Source organism: Pleurodeles waltl, chromosome 11 (genome assembly GCF_031143425.1).
Source record: "Pleurodeles waltl isolate 20211129_DDA chromosome 11, aPleWal1.hap1.20221129, whole genome shotgun sequence".
Taxonomy (NCBI): domain Eukaryota; kingdom Metazoa; phylum Chordata; class Amphibia; order Caudata; family Salamandridae; genus Pleurodeles; species Pleurodeles waltl.
The window spans coordinates 753,909,801-753,931,060 of NC_090450.1; the positions used below are offsets into that span (position 1 = coordinate 753,909,801).

At 46.0% G+C, this 21,260-nt stretch overlaps 1 protein-coding gene across 4 annotated transcripts in view; it reads left to right on the forward strand.

Moving 5' to 3' along the window:
• TAOK3 (TAO kinase 3) overlaps positions 1 to 21,260 on the forward strand; it is a 1,041,334-nt gene that overhangs the window by 994,774 nt on the left and 25,300 nt on the right. For all 4 annotated transcript variants that reach the window (XM_069214478.1, XM_069214480.1, XM_069214479.1 and 1 more), the window contains 2 exons: positions 2,474 to 2,686; positions 18,137 to 18,319. In XM_069214478.1, coding sequence (XP_069070579.1) covers positions 2,474 to 2,686; positions 18,137 to 18,319 — 396 coding nt within the window. The remainder of the gene's footprint in view (positions 1 to 2,473; positions 2,687 to 18,136; positions 18,320 to 21,260) is intronic.

Sequence of the window (21,260 nt, forward strand, 5' to 3'; positions counted from 1 at the left end):
ATGGCGAGGGTGCGAGTTATAGTTACTTTAGGGCACGAGTTATGGTTACTTGAGATAGCTATAACGGGTAAATTTCTATGGTTTGGTACGTTGACAATGTGAGCGTAACTATAACGTCCCTGTAACCTTTGTTTTTTTCAGTGAATTTCTATTTTCTTTTGTTTTTTTTTGTTTTTTACATAATTTTGAATACTATATGTAAATCCAACCACCACCGTGCACAGCCTTTGGCCAATCCCTGCAGCCAACCTGTATACCAACCAAACCCTGAAACCCCACCCTCCCCAGGCTGATCTTGGCCTCGGAGACCCAATCCCACGGTGCCCAGCCTAAACATTTTTTTTGGGGAGAGGGGGCGGGGGGGAGAGGGAAGCCCCCTCCTCCTCCCAGGCAGATCTTGACCCAGAGATCCTATCCCCAGGGCCCGGTCTGTGATCTAACATTTATTTTTTTATTGTGGGGGTGGGGGGGGGGGGGCGCGAAGGTCGATATCGGCCCCAGTGACCCCATCCCCCGGACCGGACCAGGGTCTAAACATTAAATGTTTTGGGCAAGGGCGGCCATCCAGGCTCCCTACCCAGGCCGATCTTAGCCCCAGGGACTGTATCCCAGAGGCCTGGCCTAATTATTAAAACATTTTTTGGCGAGGGGGCCTGTCTGACCTCCCTACCCAGGACCATTCTCGGCACCGGGGACCCCATGCCCCTGGGCCAGGCCATGTGACCTGTCCCGCGGTCCCAACCATCTCCCCACCTCCTGTAAAGCAGCTCCCTCTCTGTGACAGCAATGTTTCCTCTGTTTCCCTGCCTGCCTCTCTGCCCCCACCCACCCCCTGCCCACATTGAAAATATGAATGCCCTTGGGACCTGGCCCACTCAGGGTCTCCAGCGCTTGTGTTTTGTGTTTTTTGTTTTTTTTTTTTTTTTTTAGATTGGCAGGTCTGGTGCTTTTTAAAAAAAAAAAAAAATGCTTTTTTAGCTCTGGGAGGGTCAGCACTAGAGCTTGAGGGGTCCATACCGTGGCCTTTTTTTGTTTTTTTTATCTTGTTTTCTGGGACTCAGCTGAAGCAGAGTCCCAAGATGGCTGCCAACACTTCCTCATGAAAGTGTTTGCAGCCAATCTGATCTCAGCATCGGGAGGGTTTGCAAAGCCTTTGTGTCCCCTATATACACAAGTTTGGATTTTCTTTAATTTCTGTAAGCCTGCTGAATGGATAACACAAAATGACAAAAAGGTTGATTTGTGGACCAAGAGCTAACCTTTCTGCCATATTTGGTGTAATTCCTTCCAGTAGTTTGGACAACATCACTTTCAAAATCCTTTTGGAAAAATGAATGGACAAAAAGTGTTTTGGGATCCCTCACCCCTTTTTCTTGGCCCCGCTTGACGGATCACCCCAAAACTTTCCAGACAACAGTTAACATGAGCAGCAGGTTTTTTGGGGAAAATTTTGTGAAGATTCGTCAACCAACGCCAAAGTTATAGGCAAGTAAAAAAAAAATGCTTTTTCCATATAAATTAGGTCCTCATTATAACTACCTAGTGGTGACCGCCACTAGGTTTTTTTATATATATATACACACACACATATATATATATATTGCTGCACACTATCGACAAGTACTTTACTGCATAAATACCAGTGTCTGATGTCAAAACCATCAATTCATGTGATGTTCACTTCTGTGTTTATGGTGTATGATACACCTCACACTTCTCATACACTTCCTCCCTTGCTCCTGTTCAGCTGCATCACTAAACGTATACATGCTTGGACTTATCAGTGGGATGTCTAATCCATATTGTTTCACTAGTATTAAGGGGAAATGCAAGATTATCTATCTTGGACAGTTTCTATATTGGCAGAGAACCTTTTGTTATGTTTCAATACAAATTACTGTGATTTAGGCATTTCCTCTGCACAAATTTATAACTTGTTTTACAAGAATATGATGATTAATCCAGAAAATCCAGATGGCAAGACTGCAAGAAACCTCTTTAGTACTCATGCCTTGCAATGGAAGACCTCCAGTGCAGTTTAGCAGTATGGAGTTTAAGAATGGTTTCAAGAAGCTATGACAGTTCATTTGTAAGTGGTGTACCTATGATATCAGGATAGAAAATATGTAGGATGTTATGGTGTCTTACTGTTGCTATGGTCTACTCACTTCATCAACTCATGTATGCTACTTCAGGTGTTTTGCAAAGTCAGTAGTTTACCTTGTAGGAATTTATCAACACTTCAGTTTGAAACAAATACATCTGTTCCAGAAATATGTGGTCCTTCATGAGTCACTTAATCTTAGATATATGCTAGCAGACATGTCATGATCAAGCATTAATTAATGTAGACAGCTGGGTAGTATTGCCTCCTTGCCCCCTGGCCCCCCTCCTCCTCTTGTGGCTAACCACTTTACCTAAGTACTTGGTTGGTCAAGGCAACCTTATAACCAGTGTCTCTTTCATTTAACAGGCAATGGAAATGCAAATAAAAAAGCAGTTCCAGGACACTTGTAAGGTCCAGACAAAGCAGTATAAGGCACTGAAAAATCACCAGCTGGAGGTTTCTCCCAAGAGTGAGCACAAAGCCATCCTGAAGTCTCTGAAGGACGAACAGACGAGGAAGCTGGCCATCCTGGCTGAGCAGTATGAGCAGAGCATCAATGAAATGATGGCTTCCCAGGCGGTAAGTTACAGTGATTCCATCCTACTGCAAGCATCACTTTTTCTCATGGTTACATCTAACCCTCACCTTATGAATATCCCCAGGCACCAGACAGCGGTTGGAAACTCAAAAAAGCAGTGCTTCTTGTTTGTTTATTCCTTCAAGAAATTGTATTCCTAGTTTTTCCAGTGTGCAAGGCAACAAATCGCTCCCTAAGACCACAGAGGTTAAATCTTTGGGGACTGTTGTAAACTGATGTCTGTGACAGATCACTATGAGCTGTGTCACTGGTGTTTGGATTTGGTGCACAACTCCAAGGCCTGCGATAACTGTGCCCATATGAATCTGAACACCATCCCAGAACATGAAACTAAGGAAAGCTCTGTTGCAAGACACCGCAAAACCCCAGCAGGTCCTGCTCTTGGTTTGAGAGTGCAGACCTGGTCCCAACATCATTCCCGCATCAGATCTTCACCATCAAAGTTTTCATGTAAGTCCAAAAAGAAACGTAAGACGTTGAAGCAGCATTCTGCATTTCTAGTCACTCTCATTCTCAAGAGAAGGCTCAAGGGCATCACTGTCTTGCTCAAGTTCCAATGGGAGCATGATTCTATCCCTGGTCCTGTAACACCTTGAGATTACAGGTCAGACTGTGATGTTGCTGCAAGTCAGAGCCTTGCTGCACATCTTAGGCACACTTCTGGGTCCTTCTGGTTATTCTTCGGGCCCCAAGGATCTGCAGGGCCTTTCAGCCAGATTACCACCAGTGGATCAGTCCTTGTTGCAGCCTGTGTCCTTTGAACATGCTTTGGGTTCTGCACTTGCATTTGTGCCAAAGTTCAAGTCGACATTGATGCCACCAGTTCCAGTGGAGGATCTACATTCTGTTGTGGTGTATGACCCTGAGCTAAATTCGTCCTGAAAGAGGCCATGCCCAGATCTTGATGTGGCTCAGTCAATACTGAATCCTTTTGATTTAGACACAATTTTATTACTGCACAGTCACTCACAGACAGTGCACCAACCCTATTGTTCAGACTCTGACCAGTTTCAGCCATATGGATATGACAGTATGGGTGATGGGCTAGAGTGTGCCCTACCCTATGATGAGGATAAATGGTACATGACTCTTCGTGATACCAGTGGGTTGAATGTCTTACCCAGTACTGAGTTAATTTTCCTTCCCTGGACCTTCAACAGAGGAAAGCCCATTCCTATATTTAGGACAAACGTTATCAGTAGAGCTGCTGAGGTCATTGACAACAAACGTTCTTACTGAGGTCTCCCCAGCCTGGCCAGGCACCAACCAGACCTCTTCTACCTTTCAGTCACGTCCTGATACACTCTTAGGTACATGGGCAGAGGCATGCTCTTGCCTCCGATCAATTGACCCACCACCATAGACAAGCTCCAGGCAACCCTCTTTCTTTGATCCAGCATCGAACTCCAGAAATTATGGTGGTGCAGGTGTCCACCAACAGAGTAAACCCTAATGTCTTTCCAGCTGCTCTCCTGTACAGAGTCAAATCTTATGGAAATGCATGGCTAGAGAAGGTTTTCATTTACTAGGCTTTCCTTGAGGTTGGTCAGTGCCAGCTCCCTCTTTGGACTTTACACTCATGCACTCTGGGACATAGTGGTGAGATCTTATTGGCAGTCCCAGAAGACTTACGGGCTTGCTTGGCCCAAGCTTTTCAGGATGGGCGGCATGCTGCAAAACGTTTCACCACTCGGCCTAGACCCTACTAGTTTTCTAGAATTGGCTATAGGAGAAGCATGGTGCTCTAGCACCCTACGTGTATGAAACCCACAGGCTTCTCAGGGGACGTCCAGGCATCCCTAACAGACATGCCCTTCAATGGTTCCCATCTGTTCAGCATGAAGGCAGACTGAACCCTGAAGAATTTTGAAGAGTGCTGGGCCTCTGCACACTCCTTGAGCCTTTGGTTCCAGTGTGGCAGTCAGCCACAATATTTCCCCTTTTGGAAATATACCAGGGGCCTGGCGTACTGGCAGCATAAGGCCCTGCTGCCTGTACTACTGGCCCCCAGCACTTTTCAATTCGGGGCCATGAGTCCAGCTAACAACCACCATCAGGAGCACTGGACATCCCAATCCCCTGCCCCACCAGCAAGAAATTCAAAACCTCTTTAGTGTACTTTTAGTGGCACACAGCCATGCATTAGGAGGGAGGGTCAGCCACTTCCTTCATGAGTGGCAGAACATTATATCCAACAGGTGAACCCTTCAAAATGTTCAACTGGGCTACTCCCTGGCATCATTTCGACCCTCCTGATCTGCCACCTATATCAGAGCAGCTTTTAGAGGAACATCTATCCATTTTGCTCCTGGAGGGTGCAGTTCCTTTGGCTACATGGCAGAGGCCTTGTATGTGAGGACAGGGTGATATTCCCACTACATCCTTGTGCTGAAGAAAGACAGACCTATTTTGGTTCTTTGCCCTCTCAGCACCTTCTGGCACGAAATTGAATTCAACATCCTCAGCCATGGTTCTACCTGCCCTGGATCCTGTAGACTTGAAAGTGGCTTTGGACCTGCAGGACGCCTATTTTCTCATTGCTGTTCTGCAAGTCTTCAGGCATTACCAATGGTTCATCCTGGGTCCTGTGCTCTTTCAGTTTGCCGTTCTCCTCAGGTGTTGACAAAGGTGATGGCAGAGGTTGTTGCCCATTTTCAGAGGTCAGGGTTCCCTGTCTCCCCATACCTTGATGGCAGGCTTTTTAAGTTGAGCTCGCCCTAGTCAATTGCGGGCCACCTCTAGACAACAGTGCATCTCCTGACATCACTAGGGTTCTCAGTCAATCTATCGCGGTCACACCTGACTCTTTCACAAAGGCGTCCTTTCATCTGAGCTGTCCTGGATACTGTGCACTTTCTGACCTTTCCTCCAGATTGAGTCCAGGACATTCGGGCTACAATGCTGATGTCTCAGCAATTGTCCTGGGTCTCAGTGAGGATGACTCTGAGGCTTCTTGGCCTGCTGACCAGCTACATTCTGCTCGACAACCATGCCAGATGGCATATGTGTGCCCTGCAGTGGAATCAGTAATCTCAGTGCACCTATCATCAGAGGAACCTGTCAAATTCCATCTAGTTTTCAGAATAGACTGCAAAAAACCTGCACTGGTTGCTTCTTGACTGCAATTGGACCAGTGGCAGACCTTTTTCCTACCACACCCAGCATTGATGTTGATGACAGTCATGTCACTACTGGTTTGTGGAGGCCATCTGGATGAGGTGGAGTTCAGAGGACTCCACATCAGTTTGCTGGAATTGCGGACAGTTAGCTTGGTGTTGAAGTTTTCATGCCAAACATCAAACTAAGACTGGTGCAGGTTCTTTGAAACAACACTACTGTCATATGGTAGTGACACAAGTAGGGTGGAGTTGGGTCCTGGGCCCTATGTTAAGAGGCCTCCCATCTCTGGATCTGACGTAATCATCTTTCCTGGCAATACACCACCTGGCAGGATCAGTAAATGACAGGGCCGACAAACTCAGCCGCCAACGCCTAGCAGATCACGAGTGACACTTATTTCCAGAGGTTGCATTTTCCATCAGTGAGGAGAACCATGGTTCGATCTATTTGTTTCTACTGACAATGTGCACTGTCATTACTTTTGCTTATTGGAGTTTCCGCAAAGTCTCCATGTCAGAGCCAAATTCTGCATAGGGTGGAGCATGGGACTGCTGTATGCCTTCCCACTGATGCTACTTCTCCGAATTCTGAAAAAGATCAGGAACAACAAGGCCCAACACATCTCAGGGACTATGGATTGGGTCAGGAATGTGTGGTCCCCGAACCTTCTGGGCCTGAGCACCTGTCTTCTAAACAGGTTGCTACTTTGAGAGAGTATCTTCTGTCACAGCAGCAGGGCAGGGTCTTGCATCCGGGCCACCGTAATCTTCACCTCCATGCTTTTTGAGCGGCAGCAGTAGACCTCCTTCGATTTCCCTTCCGAAGTCGTTGTCGATTAGCTCTTTGTGAGGTTCTCTTGAGCAAAGAAAGGCAAGGAAGTACAGAAGCGTACCCAAATGGTGATAGATAGTCCAGTATATTAAGATCTGCTATGTAATGAGCAAGAGGCAGCCTCCATAAGTACTGCTACCACTGTGTTGGCATGTGAATTACCTATCTGGACATGTCAGTCTGCTCTATCGGTATCAATGCACACTATTGCCTTGGCAGTCAGATCCACCTGGATAGGAGTTTGTCTGATCAGTCCTGTAGGACTTTCTAATCTGGGCCATTCCACAGATCCACCACCTTGGGAGGTACTGCTATTCACAAAACGAGTGATCTGTGGTTAAATTAGATTCTGTGCAATTTACCTTATCTTTCCCCAGGACGTTTCTGCAAATCCCATTTTACCAGCTTTGTTCTCTTCACTGAAACTGTCTTCCCATAAACTCCTTCAGACTAACCCTAGTATAAAATCTTTAGAATTAGTCAATGTAACAAATTTTAGAAAACCATGTGTAACATCCATTTGCGTAATAATGTGCTGTAGACTCATGTGTAACATCATTCTAGAGGCTGTTTTGTAAAATTCTCTTCCAAGATTCCAGATAATCCTTGCACAAGCTCCAATACAACAGCCTCCTAAAAGCTTCCAAATAACATCCACCTAGAGGCTCAGTATAATGTACTCCTAAGCGTTCCTGTATAATATTCCCCTACACTTCCTCATATAACATACTTCCACAAGCCCTCACACTCTTGTGCTGTATACACTTGCATATACTCATGTAACATGCCTCTGCTTAATCTTTTGGTACATCTTTTCGTACGATCCGCTGTCAGAATTCCAAAACTCAGTATAACATCTTTCTGCAAGTTCCATTGCTACATCATACTGTGCAGTTCAGTGTAACACCCTTCTTTAAGTTCCAATGTGTAAATTACACCTACACACCCTGATGTAACTCATTTAAATGGCTTCTTGCAATTTGTTGAATAACAGTCTGTTACAAGCCCCTTCTTGAATATTGCCATGTAGCATCCTCCAGTTAGCTATCATGAAAGTACCATCCAGCAGTTTCTCATGTAACACCCATGCACAAGCCCCACTGATACCACACTTGTGCAGACTCCTATAGAGTACTTTCCTAAAGACTGTTGTATAATCTCCTCTAGTAGAACACCTTTTAAATGTCCTTCTGTAAGCTCGTATGTAGTTTCTAACTTCAACACTCCATGTACGGATAATACTATAATCTTCTTGTAATTTTAAACTACAATACTTTCTCACATGATTCTGAAAATCTTGCATTTGAATATTCCACATGCCTGCACTAACGTCAACAGAAACTGCACTTTTATGGAAAAAACAAAATTTCAACATTACTGTTCTGCAGCGGCTTGCAGACAAATTGAAGTCTATTACAAACTCCCATGTTAGCAATGTCTGCAGTTACGTATTTGGCGATGCCATGTCACTTCTGTCAGGCAAGCTGGTAAACGAATAAATTTCACACACATTCATACCTGCACAGTAAACAAGCAATAGTTTAACATTTTTGAAAGGTTGAGATTCACAAAGCTGAATCATACTCCCCTATATTTAATCCATTTGTAAACCTGCTTTTTTGATGGATACTTTTATCTGTAGGTTCTTCATCTTTTAAATATATGCAGGTGTCAGATGGACCTGGATTTTTAACAGCAATACTGGTAGGGGATTCAGCTGCCTTATACTACTCCGGAAGGGATTCTGCAGAGCTGCATATGCACCACAACTTTGCAAATATAGGGGGTCATTCTAACCCTGGCGGTCCAAGACCGCCAGGGTTAAAATGACGGGGGCACCGCCAACAGGCTGGCGGTGCCCCGCTGGGCATTCTGACCGCGGCGGTTCGGCCGCGGTCAGAAGTGGAAAACCGGCGGTCTCCCGCCGGTTTTCCGCTGCCCAAATTAATCCTCCATGGCGGCGCAGCGGGTTCTCCCGCCAGGAACAGGATGGCGGTATGGGGTGTCGCGGGGCCCCTGGGGGCCCCTGCAGTTCCCATGCCAATGGCATGGGCACTGCAGGGGCCCCCGTAAGAGGGCCCCAAAAAGAATTTCAGTGTCTGCTTTGCAGACACTGAAATTCGCGACGGGTGCAACTGCACCCGTCGCACCTTCCCACTCCGCCGGCTCAATTCTGAGCCGGCGTCCTCGTGGGAAGGGTGTTTTGCACTGGGCTGGCGGGCGGCCTTTTGGCGGTCGCCTGCCAGCCCATTGCAAAACCCAAAATACACTCAGCGGTCTTTCGACCGCGGAGCGGTATTTTGGAGGGGGAAGTCTGGTGGGCGGCGGAGGCCGCCCGCCAGACTTAGAATCACCCCCATAATGTCCTTTCTTTCTGCACCGTCCAAATGCAGATCCACAGCTCCACTCCCAACTTTGTCACTTGTAGCAACTCTAAATTCCAGAATTCAGCAGTGCACCCAGGGAAGCAAGACCATAGACCTTACTGCTGGTAGCAGATGTCAGTCACAAATCCGCACAATGTTTGCCTGTGATGCCTAAGTTCCAGTTATGGCTCGAAGTCTTATGACAAATGCTTCTGGAGCACCCAAAGGTGATGAGAGAGCGAGAAACAAAACTCTACTCTGCGGAAAACAAGGAATGGTCCTGGTTAAAACAGAGACCCACTCCAAGACACAGCCACTCCCGCTCCAAGTCACAATCTTGCTGTAGAAGGTGCAAAGTCAGCACTCCAGGGCCCAACTCCACAGGTGTCATCTGACTTCAAGGCATTTTTGAGCCTGGTACTGGCATGTCCGGACTTTACTGGCCCTTTGCTGACCTTGCAGCAGATAGATGCCTTTAAGAGCATCCATGCTGCACATTTTCAAGGTGATGCTGGCTCCCTCTTAAACCCCTATGGCTTCATGGGGCCTTGCAGATCCCCATTCGCACTTTTGCTGGTGGGCCTTTTCCCAATACAACTGACCCCAGTGGGCCATCGTCCAGCTCTGTGCTCTCCCTCACTATACAGTACCTTGACTGACTTACGAAATGCTAGCGGTCTAGACACTTCTCCTGAGACTAAATTCGAATCTTCACCAGGAACACCTATGAAGGAAATGTTTGTTTGTTGTCTGCAGAATGACAGAAATGCTAGGTTTGAAACTCCAAAGTATTGAGATAAAATCCAACTTGTTGAAGGAAAACCTATAGCCTGGACCAGCCACATTGGAGCCCTGCTGCCATTAAAGGAGGCCCAAAGAGACACCTCAATAGCATCATAGTTTGAGCCATGGTCAGCTCACCCTCCCATATTGGCAGACCCAGTTTTTTTGCTCAGCATATGAGCCCTGAGTTTCAAGATGTTCAACTGGGATACATGCATTCCTGTACCTTAGTTACTGGCAGCTCAGATCTCTCTTGTGGCAGTTAGCTGCAGACCACCTCTGGATGACAATCCTCTGTCTCTTATCACAGGGGTTTTATATCAGCAAATTAAAGTCCCCACCGAATTCTACTCAAGTGGTTAATTTAATCAGACCCATCCTAGACACAGTAGTGGTCAAGGCCTTTCCACCCTGTAACAAGTCAATGCCCTTCAGGATAAGATCCAAATGATTCAGGCTCAAACCTGGGTCACGTTGAAGATGGTTCTGAGACACAGTGGACTCCTGTCCTCATGCATCCTCCTGGTCCCTCATGCACAATGACACATGTGGACTTTGCAATGGAACCTCGGTTTGAAATGGGTGCATCACTAGGACAACATCTGCATCTCAAAGGAGAAATCCAAGACATTATCACTCAATCAGTCAGTGTTTATTAAGCACAACTGCTCACCCGCAAAGGCCTCAAGGCGTTGGAGGGGGGTGTGTGTAGCATCCAGCAGTGAGGTGGTTCTTCAAAAAAGCCATGTCTTCAGCTCCTTCATGAAGTTGAGGAGGGGGGTGGTTTGTCTGATGTGGAGCAGAAGCGCATTCCAGGCGGTGGCTGTGAGGTGGGAGAAGGAGCGTCCCCCTGTTCTTGTTTTCCTGATGCGGGGTACTTCGGCGAGAGAGAGCTGGGCTGAGCGTAGGGCCCTTTGAGATACGTGGAAGTTGAGTCGCCTGTTCACATTGGCTGGTCCGGTGTTGTGGAGGGCTTTGTGTGCATGGGTGAGGATCTTGAAGGTGATTCCTTTCTCTATGGGAAGCCAGTGTAGTGTGTGCAGGTGTTGAGAGATGTTGCAGTGTGAAGGCAGGTCGAGGACCAGTCTGTCGGCGGTGTTCTGGATGTTCTGTAGTTTGCAGGTGTGTTTCTTGTTGAGCCTGGCATAGAGCACGTTGCCGTAGTCCAGTCTGCTGGTAATGAGGGGGTGTGTGATGGTCTTCTTGTGTTCGAGGGGGATCCATTTAAAGTTCTTGTGTAGGAGGCTGAGACTGCGGAACCAGGTGGAAGTGACTGAGTTGATTTGGTGGTCCAGGATGATCCAGAGGTTGCAGGCTTGGTTTGTGGGGGTGGATGGGTTTCCGAGGGTGGGTGGCCACCAGGAGTCGTTCCATGCGTCGGGCTGAGGTCCCATGATGAGTACTTCTGTCTTGATCACGTTGAGTTGGAGGTAGCTGTTTTTCATCCAGTTGGCGACTGCTTCCTTGCCTTTGCGGTAGTTGTGTCTGGCTGCGTTGGGTTCATTGGATAGGGAGAGGATGAGTTGGGTGTTGTCGGCATAGGAGATGATGTTGATTCCGTAGCTCCTGGCAATGGCGGCCAGCGGGGCTATGTCGACATTAAGCAGCGTGGGGCTGAGGTAGGATCCCTGGGGAACCCTGCAGGTAGTAGGTGTGGGGTCCAAGAGGAAAGGGGTGAGTCTCACTTATTGGGTTCTAACAGAGAGCAAGGATTAGATCCAGTCAAGGGCCTTGTCTCTGATACCAGCTTCATGAAGTGGGGGCAGATGGGCACTATCTTGGCATGCTTCTCATCATTCTCCCCACCCCAACCAGAGCTTACAGTAATGACAAGTAAATCATCTCTGGTTTGGGGTGGCCACTTTGGAAGGGTGAAGATCAGGAGTCTCAGATCGCCTCTGGAATGAAATCTCCACATCGGTCTTCTTGATCTTTGTGCCATCTGTTTAGCTCTGAAACCATGTCTCCCGTCGGTCAGGGGAGGCTGGTGCAAGACCTGATGAACAGCATGGCCACCATCTGATACCTGTATAAGGCAGTGTGGGACCTTGGAAGTTGTGGCAAGAAGCACTGCACCTTTGGAGATGGCTGGACTATCAAGGGATCCCCTGGTGGCCAAGCATCTAGCATGGTCACTCAGCACCAGGGCAGACAAGCATAGTAGATGTTACCTGAAAGACCATGAATGGCGTCTTCACCCTGAATGGCTGAGGCAGTTTTTGTCCAGTGTGCATACCTTGGTTGAATATTTCTGCCATTGATGAGAACATTCATTGTCACAATTACTGTGGCTGGCATTCCCTGCAAAGACGATCTTTAAGGGAATACATTCTGTCAGCAGTGAGGTGCAGGGCTTCGGTATGCCTTTCTACCTCCATCCCTCTTGCATTACATTCTGAGGAAGATCTGGACATAATGGTCTACCGTCACCTTGATAACGCTAGATTTGGCAAAAAGAGTGTTGCACCCCATACTGTAGAGCCTGAAAATGTGCCCTTCGATCAATCGCCCTTTACTAGAGGACTTCTTGTTTCTGCAACAGCATGAACTGCACTCTAATTTTCACAGTCTACACATTCATGCTTGGAGACTGATTGGTGATATCTGAGTGGTTTTGGGTGTGTGTGTAATTCTGACGTCTGGATGCCCTTCACATTATTCTGTCTATTCTGGGCATGGGTTGATAATTGTGGCCTTGGTCCTCTACAGGCTAAGAATCTCACATTTTGTTTGGACCAGCAAGGCTTAGAGGTTGGCATAGTAAAAAGTTATATGCTGGGTTTCTCATCTTGTTACATTCACCTGATCAGCCTTCTTTGTTCAAATCACCCATTGTGATGAGATTTTAAAAGGAGTGATGTGAATGTTTTAACAGATGGCGCATTATCCCTCAGTGGACCCTTAAGTTGGTCATTAAGTTCCTGATTTGCACACTGTTCCAACACCAACACAGTTGTTCTGCAAGGCTCCTTAAAATTAAGACTGTTTCCTTATCGCAATTACCTCTGCGTGCCGTGTCAGTGAGCTGCAGATATATTGTCAGTGCAACCTCAGTACACTACTTTATTTAATGACAAGTTGATGCTGATACTTTTTCTTCATTTCTTCTGAAGTTTGTTTACCCCTTCCTTGTGAAAGTCCACTTCATTTCCTGCCTATTTCTCTCCATCATATGCTAGGAAGAGAATCTTCACCGGTTTGGCCCAAAGACAGTTTTAAGCTTCTATGTTGAATGTACACAAGGGTGACAAGTTGATGTGGGATTTTCTGATGCTAAAAAGAGAAAGGCTGTAAAGAAATGCACATTATCCATGTGGATCTTACAGTGTATAAAGATTTACTTTGCCCTTACAAGAAGGAGCTACCCGAAGACCTCCAGGCATATTCCACTTCAGTCAAGACTGCTTCAGTAGTGTTTGTGAGGTCTTATTCATGATCTAGAGATATGCTAGTCTGCAACATGGTTTCCCTTGCATATGTTCACCAAGCACTGCTGCCTCAACAGGTCTGCCAAGAGGTTTGTTTCTCCTCTCATCCTGCAGGTCTTAGTTCACTCCTCAGACCCTCCACCTTTTTGGCAGTAGCTGCTCAGGCATCTATTCAAAAGGAAAGAAATCTGCGATTAGAAGAATCCATTAGAAGAACGAGTTGCCTACCTTTGGTAACACTCTTTCTGGTGGATTCTCTGTCTAACTGCAGATTCCTTACTGTCTATTCTCCTCCTCATTCTGTGGAGTGGATTCCTGAGACTGTTAAAAAGATCCCTAGTTATATTTGTCACACTGTTCTTCCTATCTGTCATAATTGCTTTACGTCAGAGGTTGCTCAAAAGTGCATGATAAAACTGAAGTCAGCAAGACATAGCCGTAAATCAACGTCCCATGTGGCGCATGAACGCATGGTACCTACAAAATAATGATTTCACTCTTGATATAAGGGACCACCTTACCCAGTATTTTGATAAAAATTTGTGATCCGTACTATCCCTGGCACACTCTGGGCGGCTTGTAAAGCCAGGTACCGTGTGCGCGCCCGTGAACGGGTACGAGACTCACAGGTGACAACCCTCGAAGCCAAAGCCCTGGCCCTGGCCCTGGAGCAGTCCGAGACTCCCGCGGCATCAGCATCTGCTTTGAGGCGTCTGACAGTGATTAGAGAGGAAATAAGACAGTTAGTGTTTGAGGCTGCAAAGCACACATGGAGAGCGTCGGTGGCTTGTGTGTATGGATGGGGTGATAAAAATGGCAAACTCCTGCATTGGTTGGCCTCGCGCCCCCTAGCCGACAGAGTTATCCCGGAGGTCGCGGACGAAGCAGGTTCAATCGCGCAGACCCCCAGTGAAATTGCTACGAGTTTTGCATCATACTACGCTCAGCTATACGCTGTGCGCCCCCGCCCACGAATTGAAAGGGAATCCCCCCTTCTGGATGACATAATCTTTCCTAAAATCTCGCAGGCGACCAGGGAGACCCTGTAGGAATCCATAACCCTGGCCGAAATAACAACGGCCATATCCGGACTAGCATCAGGCAAAACACCTGGACCGGACGGCCTCCCATCTGAGCTCTACGGTAGATGCTGGGACATTCTAAGCCCCCATATGCTCAATATGTTTAACGAAGCAATGAAGATAGGCCGCTTCCCCACCGGAATAGATCAAGCCACAATAGTGGTGATTCCGAAGACCCGCCCGCCATCGCGTGACCGCTCAGCCTATAGACCCATCTCCCTGTTGAACACTGAGATTAAAGTGCTCTCAACATTACTTGCTGCCAGGCTGAAGGTTGTGCTTTCCTCGCTGGTACACCCAGACCAATGCGGCTTCATGCCCTCACGTAGCACCAGACACTGCATTAGGAGACTGCATAATGCTCTGGCTCGCTGTGGCACCTTGACTGGGTCCCCTCTTGCCCTCCTTCTAATAGACTTTGAAAAAGCATTTGATACTGTGGATTGGTCGTACCTAGGACAAGTTCTAAGGAAGAGCGGATTCGGACCCAAATTCAGAAGACTAGTAAAATTGCTCTACTCCAATCCGACAGCTCATATTCAGGTAAACGGGGTGACATCTGATCCATTCCCCATCCGACGCGGGACCCGACAGGGATGTCCGCTATCACCGCTAATCTTTGCCCTGGCAATTGAGCCAAGCTACTGAGAGAAGACCCACTAATAACAGGCTGGGCTTGGCCAGTGGGGCCGGAGGACCGGGTAGCACTGTACGCTGACGACCTCCTCCTTTACCTCTCTAACCCGGCAATGAGTGGCCCGCGAGTCCTAGAGCTTCTGGAGCTCTTCTCACAAGCCTCAGGGCTTACCCTGAACTCTAGCAAATCCCTACTGATCCCACTACATCCCTCGAGAGACTGTATAAGCTGGCAGAAAAACATCCCAATCCGCCGCAATAGTTTTAAATATCTGGGGGTTCACATAACTCTACTCCCCGAGCTTGCGTGGGAACTAAATATTACACCGCTCCTTAAGAACTCCAAAAAAGACCTTCAATGCTGGCGGAATCTATCACTCAACACACTGGGGAGAATAGCCCTATACAAAATGATGGTGCTCCCCAGATTCCTATACCAACTGCAGAACTTCCCACACCTCATCCCCCGGAAATGGTTTAACGAAGTCGAGACTATGGCACGCCAATTTCTGTGGCACGGTTCCCGCCCCAAGCTATCCCTTGTTACATGTCAGAGACATCTACGATGGGGGACTGGGAATGTCTAACATTCATTTTTACTACCTAGCCATGCGCCTACTGGTGATCAACGACGGCTTTCGGGAGGCTGGACTGACCCTGCGTACAGACTGGAACTTCAGGAGATGGGCTACAACGAGGTTTTCAACGCCCTGTATGGAGGCACGATCCCGCAGTCCATCCCGGAGGTGACCAGACAGTTTTTTACGGGATGGAGAGCAGCACAGAGGGCCACGGGGTGGTGGTCTTGTCTAACTCATCAGACACCTCTCTGGCAGGGGAAATGGCTAAAGGAAGTCTCCACGCTAGAGGGCTTTCAGAAGTGGGACATTATTGGGATAACTACGCTTGGTAACATCTGGGACGACACACACATTCGGCCCTTTGAGGAGCTTCAGAAAACATACTCTTTAAATAACACCCAGTTTTGCAAATATCTACAGCTCAGGCATGCCCTACTGGTACACGTACGGCCTGGGGACAACATCCCAGAATATAGTCCGCTAGAAGCGAAAATTATGATGGGGTACTTAAACAAAGGGGGAATTTCCCAAATATACCGCTCCATCCTCACCAACACATCCCCTCCCCTCGAGGAACTTCGCCGGAAATGGGAGGGCTGGGTGGGCCCCATGGACGATTTAGACTGGAGAGAGGCTCTAATGACCCCCGAACATTGGCCATATCCACACGGTTTCAGTTGCTACAGACCCTCTACCTACACGCAGCCTACCTTACCCCTAAGAGGCTCCACCGGGCGGGTCTACGTCCCACGGACGAGTGCCCCCGGTGCTCTCAAACGGGGGCAGACTTCTTCCACATGGTCTGGGCCTGCCCGGTTACAGAGTCATATTGGAGGTCAGTTACGGGGGAGGTCTCCGAGGTACTGCAATCAACAGTGGAGATATCCCTGACGCCACTTTTACTGGAGGCAATGGGCGAGACAGGGCTAAGCAGATCGAGTCGTACATTCCTGGGAGTAGCGTACTTAGTGGCAAAAAGAGACATTATGTCGGAATGGAATGCCGTAAAAGCGCCGTCCCTTAACAAATGGAGACGAGGAGTGGACTGGTGTGCAGGATGTGAAAAAATGGTATACGAGGCGAGAGGTTGCCCTGAAAAGTATAATAGAGTATGGGGGAGTTGGGTGGGGCTGCTGGCTGATTGATCAACCTAGGATAGCAGAAATTCCATGCGGCTCCCCCAAAGCAAAAGTAACCAAGGGGCAATTACAATGACAACCCTCGCTCTGGGTGTGAGAGGGGCCGACCTAGGACCACACGAGGTGGAGAGCAAGCCGATCCCCCTCAGACGTGGCATCAATAAGGGTCACCACTTTACTCTAATACTATAATGGCGGGCCAAAACTCAAAAACTCTAAAAAAAAAAAAAAAAAAAAAAAAAAAAAAAACTTACTCCAGTCTATAAGGAGGCCACAAGGCCTATTAGGACCCTGGGACCCACAGGACGAGTAAGACGGAAGTGGCAGATGTCACATCGTGAAGAGGGTGTTATGGTATTGATATCTGTATATTTCAATTATTGTTACGATGTATTATTGTTGTGTTTTTTCCTTTTGTTCTTCTTTAAAATTAAAAAATATATATATATCTTTATTAAAAAAACTGAAGTCAGCACACAGGACTGATGTCTATGTACAGCTCCATAGGGTCACTTCCCGGACAATGAGGCTGCCTCAGAGTCCAATGGTTCCACCTACCAGGGCACAGGAGTAATTGCTCTTAAAAATCTGAATCCAGCCTAGAGCCATGGGAATAATCAAAAGGTGAGGAATATTCCATTATTAGCTAGAGTATTCGCTTGAAAGAGCATTAGTGAAGGTAAGTAACTTGTTATTATTTGTTCTCCTACATGCGCGTAGGTAACGGCCCCTTGCAGGTTGCCATGCAATCTCTTATTCAAACTTCTTCTTGTCCACTCTTATGCCCACAGGAATGTAACTCCTTAAAGTCTATCTTACCTGATAACCACTTCCCCAGATACAGACATATCATTCTATGCAGGTGAATTCCCTATTTAATCCCAACAAAACATAAGGCTCCCTTTTGTAACACTTGATGTACTGTGAGGAGAGGCCAGGAAAATAGCATGCCAATACTGGTGCATCCTAAGTTTCACGGGTACTTTTGCCACCTGTTACGATGCGGTATGCATACTTCAAATGACATAAATGTGCGGTGTTACCACATCTTCATCTCTCTGCTTCACAGCTGAACACATATATGTCCAGTCAGTGTTAATACAGTAGTTTCTTCCCACATCTTTAACCCCCTTTTGCATTTATTATCCTGGCATGAACATGAACGCACATCTCCATCCTTCTCTTGCAATCCAGGTCCTAACGTTGACAGTTCCCTTAATGTCCATCATTTTCTGCCCTATTTTATGTAGTGCTAACCCACCAACATCTTGCTTACATGCCCTGCTCCATACGTTTTGCTACTTAAAGAAATTAAGACCTTGTCAAGCAGTGTGCAGGCACACCTTATGAGAGAGAGACTGTCATTCAGAAATTTACATGATAAATTGTTAAAACAGATGCTCAATCTCTTGACCCCAGATCTAGTGAAAATCTCTCTTTTTTATTGTTTTCTCCTTTAATTCAGCTTCGTCTGGATGAGGCTCAGGAAGCCGAATGCCAAGCCTTGCGGCAGCAGCTGCAGCAGGAAATGGAGTTGCTGAACGCCTATCAGAGCAAAATCAAGATGCAGACGGAAGCACAGCATGAGCGCGAACTCCAAAAACTGGAGCAGAGGGTGTCGCTACGCAGGGCGCACCTCGAACAGAAAGTACGTTCCTTAGCAGTGGTTGCAAGAATTTACTTCATTAAGCAGTTGTTTCAAAGTAAATGGTTTCTGTGACAATCTTTCACAACTAGACTTTATTACAGCAAAAAGATTAACACATTCGCCTTCAAGGAAGTCTTTGGTGGACACAGAAGTTGGTGGAAAGGAAACATTGCTTAACTTTTAATTTCATTCTTGGAAATTGTAATATTGATAACTTTGTAGAATAATCTCAGTGGGCAGAGCACCTCACAGAACATCTTTTTTGAATTATTAATTTTATTTATTTTTGGATTATTAAATTTTAAATAAAAGTTTGACCTTGAGTGTCCCATTAGAAATCAAGGATGTTTCTGGGTATTCCAAATCCATTTGCCCTGATAATTCCTAATTTTCCCCATGGAAACTCTGCAATCAATATAAGTCTGATGGGGCCAATAAATCCTGTTATTGAGCACATTGGAAATAAGTGACAGTTCATATTGGGAACCGAACTGTAGAAGGCAATCCTTCTTATAAAGGTGCACAATGATGCCTGTTATTCAAAGGAAGCCCACTATTGCAGCCTTGCATTTGAGGTAACTTTGAGGTACAAACTGCATTTCCAAAAGAGGTTCCTTGAACTGATAATGGTGTCCTCTGACGTGAGGGATCTTTCTGTGTAGGAGACATGTTGTGTTTTTTAAAACGTGTCTTTTGGTTTTACAGTGCAATGTCAGTCCCGTTTTGAAGGAGTGGGTTTGATCTGCTCAAGACCCAGCATCCTGCATATTTTTTCTTCCTATGATAATCTTGAAATAGCGAAGGTCTACGATAGTCTGGAGACACACACTCTTATTTATTCTGTGTTTAAGAAAGTGGATAATACTTTCACTGTCCCTCGACTTGAAGGAATTTTCTCATTCATATTCTTGAACAGCTGTTTCAGAAAGGCAAATTAGGATACAGAGGAAAAAGGTGAAATGTTGAGAACAAAATGATGGACCCTTAACTGTATTTGAAAATTGCACTACCTACCAGTCTGTTTTGATCATCTCCCAGATACAGGTGCTGCAAAGGTTCTACCTGTCGCTAAATTGTCGAACAGTGGAAGAAATTGTAAATGTACTTCAGTGGGGAGTTCCCTTGATAAAGCAAAGGAATCTTCACAGAGCACTGGGGTATTTATCTGTGCTGCTCAAAATGCCTGTCAGGGTAAGGACGTGAATGAGGCAGAGGACTTGAGACAGCTGACTGGGCATCTTCAAAGTTGCTAAATATTATGACTTTGGAGGTAGCTTTCTCATTTGTTGACTAATCAGTACGACTATCAGTCCTTATTGTTTGTTTTATATTTTATTGAGTGTATTACAGAAAATCCAAGGAACCACAACAACAAAAATGCTAATTTTTCCGTACAACATCATCAGCCTTCTCAAGGGTTATTTATTTTTGTTAGCAAATGGGTTAGAAGGTGTACCTTAAAAAAATTGTTGCAGAAGGTAAGCCTGCCTTCCATTTTACTGTAATGTCTGCAGGTGGCCCTGCCCAACTTTATTTAGTGTTCTTCGTTGTTGATTGAACATAAACACTTTTATCTTAACCTTGATTATTTGCTGTATGGCCCTCCTTAAGCAGTAGGCCCTCACGCCCCCGTCTGTAGCAACAAAAGATAGGCCAAGTAACATCAAAATTATTACTTTCATAGCAGATGTATATTTTAGTATTTGCCTGTGGTAGACAGATTTTCTTGGAGTCTCCCCGTACAGGGTGACAAGCACAGTCACCTACTCATTCAATATGTTAACATTTCGTTATGAGTGAAATTATGGTGTCTTATTTCAATAGAATGGGTGGGCTGTATTATTCAGGCTCAACCATTTGCTGCAAGAAGGCTTCATTTAGATGTAAATGTTTTCTCTGATAACCTTTGCCAGAATGCCAAAGATCCAGACTTTTACAGCTCCTCCTGCATTCTTTACGTTTTCCACTTTTTTCTCCAGTTAGACAACAAAACTGCTGGGACTCACAGTAAATATGTAGTCATTTTCGTGTTTGAGTGTGTAGAAGCTACATCAGTTTTTTTATCCTTTGCAAGGGCCTTGAGAAACTGTTCCTTTCTTTCCCAAAGGAAAAATAACATCCCAACAGAACACGCTATTTGCAAATCCATTTTTGTCACAGATGTGCATTTTATTCTGTCTTGTATTGAAGAGAAGAGGAGAAAGAATGGTGACAGTTTGGGAGGGTTTTCTGCTATATTAGACTTCGATGGTGGATAGAACCTGAAATATAAAATTCAGCTGGTAAGACAGAGTCTTGTAGATTCTTATTTAAGAAAGATCTGTATTGTATGGTCAAGAAACCTGCTAACAGTGGATCATTACTCTTTTAACAGTCAATAGCCCTACCATAATATATACTGATATGCCAAACCATCAACTACCTTCAATATCAAATCTCAAATGGGAAATGTATCATCCAGTGGGAAGGACCCGCATAGTCTGAGACTTCATGCTCAGGAGAAATGTTGATAAATGTAAATCTATTCACTTATTAAGGGTCTACAGGTTGTGACAGATTGTAGGTCACCGTTGTCTGAGAGGCCTGCTGTTGCAGGATAGTAGGTACTTGGTGCATACTGGAGGGGTGTTTTGTATCAGGAACATTACTTCGTTAAGCCCCTGCCTTATTTTAGGAAGCCTATCCCCAGAAAAGATTTTCATCACATGACTGTATTCCTTTTTGGTGGGATTTGATCACAGGGATCTAGAGCTTGATCGAGATAGGGTGCTGGCACATAGAGCCCCCTTCCTTCCAGACTCAAGGGGCTTCCTAATTTCAGGTCAGTGTAAGAGCATGCTTTAAAGATTTGTTCCGACATTTACTGTAAATGCACATCGTTCATTATAATTGTTGTTACAGAACACAAAATATATATGTAAGGTTGGAGCTAAATCAGTAA